General features: G+C 43.4%; 1 protein-coding gene across 1 annotated transcript; it reads right to left on the bottom strand.

Moving 5' to 3' along the window:
• Positions 1-10,295: 10,295 nt before the first annotated feature.
• Positions 10,296-10,755, bottom strand: IFI27 (interferon alpha inducible protein 27). Its single transcript, XM_030199345.1, has one exon. The coding sequence runs from the start codon at positions 10,598-10,600 to the stop codon at positions 10,310-10,312; it is 291 nt and encodes a 96-aa protein (XP_030055205.1). The 5' UTR covers positions 10,601-10,755; the 3' UTR covers positions 10,296-10,309.
• Positions 10,756-11,141: the final 386 nt, after the last annotated feature.

Raw genomic sequence — 11,141 nt, 5'->3', positions numbered from 1 at the left:
CATCACAAAACATGTGTATTCAATGATCTAGGAGATCTAGCCCATGGGCTGTTTGGGAATAGGTACCCAGCTTTTCGGTTGCTTAGATGCAATTTATAGCAGACATCTACTATGACTTCATGCAACCAAGATTATGTGACAAAGAGGGGCATAATCGAACGTCGGCGGCGAAATAGGTCGCCAGCGATCTATTTTGGCGGCGGCGCAACAGCTGGACGGAACCGTATTTTCGAAAAAGTTGGCCAGCCATCTTTTTTTTCAGTAATACGGTTTAGGCCAGCCAAATGCCAGAGTTCGCCGGGTTTGAGATCACCGGTTTTGTTTTTCAGCGATAATGGAAAAAAATGCCGGCCATGTCAAACCCGGCGAAATCCAAGGCATTTGGTCATGGGAGGAGCCAGCATTTGTAGTGCACTGGTCCCCCTGACATGCCAGGACACCAACTGGGTACCCTAGGGGGCACCTTTTTCCATTATCCACGAAAGCCGGCCATCTGGTAGCCACGCCCATGTCCCACCTTCGCTTCGCCGCTGACACGCCCCCTGGCACTTTCGCCAGCGCGACGACGGGAAAGCGGCGATGGTGTCAAAAACGCCGCTTTCCATTTTACCGATTTCGCTGCTTTTGCAAAGTCGCCTGCCATCTCCCGATTTATGTCGGAAGATGGCTGGCGATCACTTTCGAAAATAAGCCTGAAAATGTCATAGGATGGATGTGGGGCACACTGTCAAGTGTTTACTGTAAATCCTGTTCTCTGTAGCAAGATACTTATTCTACGTCTCTTGGTGATTGCAGTCATGTGTCTATTCCCTCATTGTGGTGTCATATGTGAGTGCTTTAACACTGACCTGCATCCTCCTCCATCTGTTCCTGGACCTCCTGGAACCATTTGGGCTGACACTTGTACAGGTATCTGACCCTTTTCTTCATGTCCTCTTATCTGCATAGAGATGGAGAAATGGGGAGAGAGAGATGATGAGACACTGTTAACTTAGAGAGGTCCCTTCTTCTACCTCTCTGAGCCTACCATGGTCTCTGAGGAATGACAGAGGATGGTTTTCTCCACTGTACACTTATATGCTCAGTCTTTTGAGGCTGTTTTCTCGGAGTCTTTGTGCATATGTAACACAGGGATCACTCTGATGGCCTGGCCATGGACCTGTGACATGGCAACCTACCTTGCACTTCCTATTCCACTTCCCTCAGTATGTTGCTTTCTAATGTGGCCCCTATGTACAAGACTGAACAGTCATTTGAAATGATATACAAATGTTGTTTCATGTTGTTTTCTAACAGACAGTAAAAAAAAATACCCCTACAGCTTCATCATATTTTGTTTGTGGTTAATCGTGCACACTATTTGCAAAGAGGGTATACAATTTTTAACAGTGAGCATTACTGGAAACTAGTGCATGCTGTTTGCAAATAATTCTCACTATATGCAAATAGTGTGCATGGTTAAAGACATTGGCCCTGAAATAAACAAAAATCAAACCACAGAAATCCTAAAAACAAAACTAAAATGTTTGTCCTGCTCGTCCCTAGTACATCCCTAGTACATGATGATGGTGGAAAAGGTTATGCAATGTGAGAACAGGCTAGGCAAATGAATTCTACATTGGTCTTGTGACCCTGGGCAAGTCACTTAACCCTCCATTGCCCCAGGCACAAACTTAGATTGTGAGCCCACTAGGAGCATATAGTATATGTAGCCCTCTTAGGTTGTATATACAGAAAGGCAGTATATCAAATCCATGACCCTTTACCCTTTACATGGAGCAACTACTGTATGGTCCTGTTCACGTGTTGCTCCTATGACCATATGTACTCACCCTTTCTCTCTCTACTCTCCCCCTCCCCTCTCCTATATCTCCAGGGTGCTACTGCCCCCCCCCCCATGCTGGGTACTGCAGCTCATTGCTGGTATGTCATATAAGTTGTTGACCTATCTCTCACTTCAACTTTTTATGGCTTCCTCTATTTCTCTCGTGAGGCATTGGACCCATGTTTAGTTTCCTGTTTAAGTGGGAAGGATGTCTAGGCATGGTAATGGCTCACAGGGCTGTGCCAACACGGTAAGCGAGGTAAGCATGGCGGGAGGGCGCCATCCTTACCTCGCCCTCTTCTCCCCAGATCCTTTTCCTTTTTTTTTGTTGTTTAAATTTACCTCTGTCCGGCGGCAGCGTAGCGTTAGTGAGAAGGAGGCGGCGCTCCCCCACCCCGACGTGTCAGTCTTCCCTTCGCTCAGTTCCGCCTTCTTCTGACATCAGAAATGACGTCAGAAGAAGGCGGCACACTGAGCGAAGGGAAGACTGACACGTCGGGGCGGGGGAGCGCCGCCTCCTTCTCACTAATGCTACGCTGCCGCCGGACAGAGGTAAATTTAAACAACAAAAAAAAGGAAAAGGATCTGGGGAGAAGAGGGAGGGTAGTGTAGCAATCGTTTTCGGGGGGCCGGGCGGGGCCAACTACAGGGGGGCGCCGGAGACCCTAGGCACGGCCCTGATGGCTCATGGACTAGACAGTACTGCTTCCAGGGTGTTTGGCTTCTTCCTTCACAAAAGGCTATATGTGCTATCAGGCCTATGTACATATATGTTGTCACTGCCTGTGGGGACTTGTGTTTTGGCAGATGGAATAGAATATGTCTTTGAGAGTGAGGATGGTTCATATTTAACCTGTTCTCATCTAGCCTCTTCTCTTCATCCCTTTCCTAGCCCCAATACAGATCTACTCTGAGTGTGTGATAGTGATTTGACTCAGAGCCATGTGCTTATCACTTGTATGTGAACCCTTTGCTTGCCTGGGGACACTTTCAGATTAATCTGGTTCCTATGCACATTTGATCTAGTTCACCCTTCCCTGCTCTACCTCACTATTCGTACTTACTTCTCTGGAGTACGTACACTTTCTACAATTCCTCAGCCTTTCCGAAGCCCTGATAATTCTGAGATGGTCCCTCATCTAACCAGACACAGGGAACAATTTGGCCAGGAGAAGGGTATCTGCTGCTCCAAAATGTATCATTCGTCTTGTGGCATCCACTTTGTGAATGTCCCCATGCCTATGTCATCAACATGTACATTATATATATACATGTACACACATTCAAACATGAGCACTAATCATCGCATGGGCCACCACATATAACTGCATGCATTTGGTACACTATCAGGCTTATTTTCAAAAAAGGACGCCCATCTTTCGACACAAATTGGAAGATGGGCGTACTTCTCACAGGATCGTCCAAATTGGTATAATTGAAAGCCGATTTTGGACGTCCCCAACTGCTTTGCGTCGCAGGGATGTCCAGAGTTCAAGGGGGCATGTCGGAGGCATAGAGAAGGCGGGACTTGGGTGTGCCTAACACATGGACGTCCTCAACCCATAATGGAAAAAAAAGGGTGACCCTGACGAGCACTTGGACAACTTTACCTGGTCCTGTTTTTCTTATGACCAAGGCACAAAAAGGTGCCCGAACTGACCAGATGACCACCGGAGAGAATCGGGGATCACCTCCCCTTACTTCCCCAGTGGTCACTAACCCCCTCCCACCCTCAAAAAAAAATCTTTAAAAATATTTTGTACCAGTCTCTATGCCAGTCTCAAATGTCATGCTCAGGCCCATCACAGCAGTATGCAGGTCCCTGGAGCAGTTTTAGTGGATGCAGTGCACTTCAGGCAGGCAGACCCAGGCCCATCCCCACCATATCTTTTACACTTGTGGTGGTAAATGTGAACCCTCCAAAACCTACCACAAACCCACTGTACCCATGTCTAGGTGCCCCCCTTCACCCGTAAGGGCTATGGTAGTGGTGCACAGTTGTGGGTAGTAGGTTTTGGGGGGAGTTGGGAGGCTCACCACACAAGGTAAGGGAGCTATGTACCTGGGAGCAATTTATGCAGTCCACTGCAGTGCTCCCTAGGGTGCCTGGTTGGTGTCATGGTGTGTCAGGGGGACCAGTGCACTATGAATGCTGGCTCCTCCCACGACCAAAGGGCTTGCATTTGGTCATTTCTGAGATGGGCGTCCTTGGTTTCCATTATCGCCGAAAATCAGAAACGACCAAGTATAGGGACGACCATCTCTAAGGACAACCTTAATTTCAAGATTTGGGCGTCCCCAACCATATTATCAAAACAAAAGATGGCTGTCCATCTTGTTTCGATAATACGGGTTTCCCCGCCCCTCCAGTGTGACGTTTTGCCAGAACGTCTTCAGCAAAACTTGGGCGTCCCTTTCGATTATGCCCCTCCACATGTACCTATTTAAAAAGTGTGTCCCCACTTGAACGTGCTTTATAGACTGCTTGCATACATTTTAGTGCCAACAATTTTGCATCTGTTCATAAATGGAGCACCCTTTATAGAATTGCCCTTCAAATCACTGAGCTAAATGGAAGCCTAATTCTACTTGCTTTAGAACCCTGATCTCTAATTGGGGAAACCTCCCTTTCCCACTGCTTTCCAGTCTTGCCTATGAGTACAAATATATTCACAAAGGAAATAACATAAAAATCTATTTTCATAAAGTAAACAAAAGAAAAACTCAACATATCAAGAGTAGCATATCAAGTGGTAACACTTCTGATGTGATAATATTGTGCCTTGTTCATCTTTATAAACCATTATGGCTTATGAACATCATCAGTTTGAAATGCTTTTGCTTAAAAAGGATTTAGATTTCTGATAGAAAATATTTGTATTTAATGATCTTACCCAGACCCCTATCAAGCTTGTTTCCAATTAGTGTTTTTATGTCAATCCTGACAGACTTCACTTGCTCCCTCTGAATAATTGTCTTTCAGATGTTGTTCACTGGCTTGAGACTAATCACGTAAACTTTAGCCTGTCAAAACCTTTGCAATGTGGATCATGAAATTATTCTGTCCCACCCATGGTTGCTCCACTTCTTTATGGCCTACCTATTCTGCTTCCTAGTACCTTGTCAATTCTTGTTCTTTTGGACCAAGGCTTCACATTTGAGATACAGATATGTTCAGTGGTCAGGCCCCTTTTTTTCAGAGCCTATTTAGATAGAGGCATTTCTCACGCAGATTCAGACTTCAATAATTAGTCACCTTGATTTCTCTAATTTCTTATGTACTTTCTATTCTCAAGCAACTCCTGAATATACAGAATGCTGTTGTCAGGCTCATTTACCATGCTAAATGCTTCAACCATGTTATGTCTCTTCTAATGGCTTCCAATTGCATTTAAAACTAAATGCAAAATCGTTTTCCTAACGTTGAAGGTACTTTACACTGGGCAGCCATCTTACCTATTCAGTGCACTAATTCCTATTTTTTCAATCCATGCACTGTGCTCACAGTGTGAGAACTTTTGCCTACCCTCTCTCATTCTCAGGCACTTCTAGAGTTTACATGAGCCCCTGCATTCCATGTCTATTATGCATCACCTCACATAGAGCTACATTTTTGGCTAGATTTAAAGACAGTCTAAAAGTATGCTTTTTTTCAACAGGTGCTTGGGCAGTGACTGACTAGCCTCAGTGGCTGTGGAGCAGGGGCTTAAAAATATCAAAATTGCCATATGGGTCAGGCAACCAACCTACCTAGCCCAGCATCCTATTTGCAGCGGTGGCCAATCTAGGTCACAAGTACCTGACAGAATATCAAGTACACAGCATGATTCCTTGCTACCTACCCCCAGGGATAAGCATTGGCTTTACCCAGGTCTATCGTAATAACAGTTTATGGACTTTTATTCCAGGAATTTGTTCAAACCTTTTTTAAACCCAGCTCCCTTAACTTCGTTTACCACAGCCTCCAGGTCTAGAGCTGAACTATGAGTGAAAAAAAATGTTTTCTCCAATTTGTGTTACATGTGCTACATTCTTCTTTGTTACATTTGTACCCCGTGCTTTCCCACTCATGGCAGGCTCAATGCGGCTTACATGGGGCAATGGAGGGTTAAGTGACTTGCCCAGAGTCACAAGGAGCTGCCTGTGCCTGAAGTGGGAATCAAACTCAGTTCCCCAGAACCAAAGTCCACCACCCTAACCACTAGGCCACTCCTCCTCTGTTGCTACTATTTGAGATTCTACATGGAATGTTGCTATTCCACTAGCAACATTCCATGTAGAAGTCGGCCCTTGCAGATCACCAATGTGGCCGCGCAGGCTTCTGCTTCTGTGAGTCTGACGTCTGTACATGCAGGACGTCAGATTCACAGAAACAGAAGCCTGTGCAGCCTTCTACATGGAATGTTGCTAGTGGAATAGCAACATTCCATGTAGAATCTCCAATAGTAGCAACATTCCATGCAGAATCTCCAATCTCCAATAGTATCTATTTTATGTTTGTTACATTTGTACCCTGCGCTTTCCCACTCATGGCAGGCTCAATGCAGCTTACATGGGGCAATGGAGGGTTAAGTGACTTGCCCAGAGTCACAAAGAGCTGCCTGTGCCTGAAGTGGGAATCAAACTCAGTTCCTCAGTTCCCCAGGACCAAAGTCCACCACCCTAACCATTAGGCCACTCCTCCACTCTACTTAAGTTACTTCATGATGTGTCTCCTAGTCTTTGAAAAGTAAACAACTGATTTGCGTTTACCTGTTCCACACTACTTAGGATTTAATAGACCTATATCATATCTTCTCTCAGACATCTCATCTCAAAATTGCAGAGCCCCGGCTTTCCTATCCTTTCCTCATGAGCCATTCCTTCTCTTTAAACATTGTTGTCACCCTTCTCTGTACATTTTATAATTCCGCTATATCTTATTTGACATACAGTGACTAAAATAACTCACAATACTCATGGTTACTGGAATGCAATATATTGAAAATAGCAAGACGCTTGTAGATTTATATTATCCTTGTCCGAAAGGTGTTGTGTATAAATCTGTGTTCTCAGCCAATTTCCAATACCAAGATGTTAAAGTGGTGGAATCAATTACCAGTCAAAATTAGGACAATGCTTAATTATGGTGTGTTTCGTAAAATTCTTAAAGCTTTTTTATTCTCAAAATATGTATTGTGGAGGAGTGGCCTAGTGGTTAGGGTGGTGGACGCTGGTCCTGGGGAATTGAGTTTGATTCCCACTTCAGGCACAGGCAGCTCCTTGTGACTCTGGGAAAGTCACAACCCTCCATTGCCCCAGGTACAAATGAGTACCTGTATATGTAAGCCGCATTGAGCCTGCCATGAGTGGGAAAGCGTGGGGTACAAATGTAACAAAAAAATATATATATATATTAGATAAAAATGAATTATTCTAAATGTAATTAAATTTGTAGCACATACTCAAAATGCTATATAGATCTGTATCAAATCAATGAAAAAAGAATAGATCCCAGATGAAAATTCCCCCAAAACAGGTCTTTCTTAAAGATTCTACCTGATGTGGGCTACCTCAGGGGTATATAGCACAATATTCGAGGTGCGGTAGTACCATGGAGCAACACAAAGGCATTATAATGTCCTCATTTTTGTTTTCCATTCTTTTCTTAATAATACCTAACATTCTATTTACTTTCTTAGCCGCTGCCGCACACTGAGTAGAGGGTTTCAACGTATCCCCTGGGGAGCCCCACTATCTACCTTTCTCCATTGAGAATACTGGCCATTTAACCCTACTCTCTGATTTCTATCCTTTAACCAGTTTTTAATCCACAATAGAATACTACCTCCTATCTCATGACTCTCCAGTTTTCTCTGGAGTCTTTCATGAGGTACTTTGTCAAACGCCTTTTGAAAATCCAGATACACAATATCGACCAGCTCACCTTTATCCACATGTTTGTTCGCCCCTTTAAAAAAATGTAAGATTGGTGATTGCAAGATTTCCCTTCACTAAATCATAGTAACATAGTAAATGACTTGTACAGTCCATCCAGTCTGCCCAACAAGATAAACTCATTATACATGCGATAAAGCATACGATACTTTATATGCATACCCGAGTTTGAATAGCCCTTGCCATATTCAGGGCACAGACCATAGAATTCTGCCCAGCACAGTTCTTGTACTAATATTCCTGAAGTTAACGTCAAAGCCTTTTGAAATTTATACTCCAGCCCATCCATATCTATTCAGTCACAATCAGGGCACAGACCGTAGAAGCTCTCCCAGCACTGGTTTTGCTTCCCAACTACTGGTGTTGCCACCCAATCTCTGCTAAGATTCCGTGGATCCATTCCTTCTAAACAGGATTCCTTTGTGTTTATCCCATGCATGCTTGAATTCCATTACCATTTTCGTCTCCACCACTGAATTCCATTACCATTTTCGCCTCCACCACCTCCCGAGGGAGGGCAGTCCAAGTATCTACCACCCTTTCTGTGAAAAAATACTTCCTGACATTACTCCTGACTGCTCCCTTCAACCTCTATTCATGTCCTCTAGTTCTACCACCAGAAAAAATTTGTTTGTGGATTAATACCTTTCAAATATTCGAATGTCTGTATCATGTCACACCTGTTCCTCCTTTTTGTCTCATTAATCCATGCTTTTGAATTTGCTCTGTACTTTTGTTCTTTATAATAGTCTCTACCATTTTGCCCGGCACTGATGTCAGGCTCACTAGTCTATAATTTCCCGGATCAGCTCTGAAACCTTTTTAAAAAATTAGTGTTATGTTGGCCACCCTCCAATCTTCCAATACCATGCTTGATTTTAAAGAATAATTACATATTACTAACATCTTTAAAATCAAGCATGGTATTGGAACAATAGTTCTGCAAGTTCATTTTTTAAATTCTAGCAGAACTCTGGGATGAATACCATCTGATCCAGGTGATTTGCTACTCTTCAATTTGTCACATTGTGCACTACATCCTCCAGGTTTATAGAGATTTCATTCAGTTTCTCTGACTCGTCAGCTTTGAATACCATTCCTGGCACCGGTATTTCTCCCAAATCTTCCTCGGTGAAGACTACTACTACTACAAATCATTTCTATAGCGCTACTAGTCATCCGCAGCGCTTCACAATCAAACATGAAGAAAAGACAGTCCCTGCTCAAAAGAGCTTGCAATCTAAAATCAGGACAGATAGGACAAATAAGGGATAAGGGTAGGATAGACAGATAGGACACATAGGGAAAAGGGACTATTGAAGCCTTATGTCTTTATTCTGCAGACAGCTACTGTTGGTGGAGGTGTACTTTGTACTTATGAAGGCCTGAACCAAGCAGTTTCAGTGCTGCTAAGTATCTAATATCTAAGAATTAATGTACAGATGATGAGAAGTGGAAATTTCTCTTTTTTCTGTAAATTACAATGATATTAAGCAGGCCAGGTGGAGCAAGTACCCCCACCTCTTCCCCCCCACCTTCCTCTGACCAAGCAAGTGAAAGACAATCCATTTGCTGTTCACATGAGTGTGTTTATTAGCCTTTGAGAGACTTTTAGGATGCAGATCAAAGGAAGTTCCAGGTGTAGGGGGCAGGCCTGACAGAGGAGAGAGAGATAGAAATCCTGTAGTCAGGACTGGATAAGAAAATATTATTGCAGAGGGGGGAGAATCTCTCCCTTTGAATATGGCCAGGAGACAGAATTCTTTCCCATGCCCTTGAAAGTAAGGCTACTATCCAGGAGAGAATTATCCTTTTTTTACAACCATGAACCAGGTAACACCTTATTTCCTTCTCTGCCTAGAACAATTCAAACACTATCTCCCTGATCCCTGGAGTCAACAGCAATAGTTCTATTGACAAGAGAAACCTAACACCTCTATAACAACTCTATAAGGAAGCAGGCTGTAAAGATGAATAGAAGAGGTCCAAAACATTTGGACAACAGACCAAATGCATCTTCAAAAGGAAATATAAACAGATGCTATATATTTCTTTATTGTCAGGAGATCCTGCCTGACTTTAAGATGCTAATTAAGGGGGTAAGAAGAAACCCTTCCCCCTTCTTGTGCTCCTCTGGTATTGAAAGGGAAAAAAAAATCCTATATAATATCTCTCTGCCAGATAGGAGGGAGGTCAGTGTGCAGTGCTCCTGTCTCATGCCAGAGAACTGGGAGACTGCCCTGGCCAACTTTCCATTGTGATTTCTATAATATGTTCTTATTTCTGTCATATTCTAGACTATTTCTATGACTATCTTCTTAATTTTGTTATCCTAATCTTTGGATAATTAAATAAACCAGTGTTAACCCCGAGAAGCACTTCTCTGGTCCTTTTTTTCTTTGTTTCAGTCTAAATAAATTTTATCCGCTGTCCAGCTCTTAAGATATCGGTTGAGAGGATTGTATTGTGTAAGTAGTGCTGACCGTGATTAGAGACTCTGGAGGTGCGGCACGAAAAGGCACAAACACTACCCAATCTGCAACATGCTCATAGCATCTCCAGTGCAGCTCCCAAAATGGCACCAGCACCAGCCCCTATGGTACCTAAGGTAGCCTGAGCAGCCACGGAAAAGCCTGCAGCACCAATGGATTGAAGTACGGCTACTATCCCTCCAGCTGCCACACCACCACCATTGGCCAATGCAGCAGCAGACATCATTTTCGCAGCTAATGAACTACCTGCAATCCCTGCTGATGTAAAGCCTGTCATCCCAATAACAATTGGAGCTCCTACAACAGCAGTCACTGCTCCAGTGATCCCCAAAACAGCTTCCATCATGGATGTGGATGCCTCCAACTCCAATTCCTTTCCTGCTGTCTCGTTTAGGGTCTGGTCTTTGTCTCTAGGATTGACAACGCTGATTGTATCGCTTTGGTGGCGACTGTGGAACAAGAAGTCTTTGCTTTTCAAAGAATTCCGCAGCCACTATTGCTCTCTTCGCGGCTGAAGACCGAAGCAAAGAATTAATTTAATCTCTCCGCTATTGCTTTGTCTTTCCTGAGTGCCCTTTTTACCCCTTAGTCATCTATTGGTCCAACTGATTCTTTTGCCAGCTTCTTGCTTTTAATATATCTAAAAATATATTTATTAAATGTTTTGCCTCCAACGCAATCTTTTTTCAAAGTCCCTCTTTATCTTCCTTATCAGTGCATTGAATTTGACTTGCCATTCCTTTTGCTGTTTCTTATTATTTTCCGTTGGATCCTTCTACCATTTTCATATAGGGTGACTGACTATACATCATTCTGCACCTGGACTAGCTTGCTACACACACTGTAACTTACATCAGTTCCTTATCTCTTGCTTAACTATACAATGA

Source organism: Microcaecilia unicolor, chromosome 4 (assembly GCF_901765095.1).
Source record: "Microcaecilia unicolor chromosome 4, aMicUni1.1, whole genome shotgun sequence".
NCBI classification, from domain to species: domain Eukaryota; kingdom Metazoa; phylum Chordata; class Amphibia; order Gymnophiona; family Siphonopidae; genus Microcaecilia; species Microcaecilia unicolor.
Note: the sequence above shows the minus strand (reverse complement) of the source record. Positions and strands in the feature narration are given on the sequence as shown.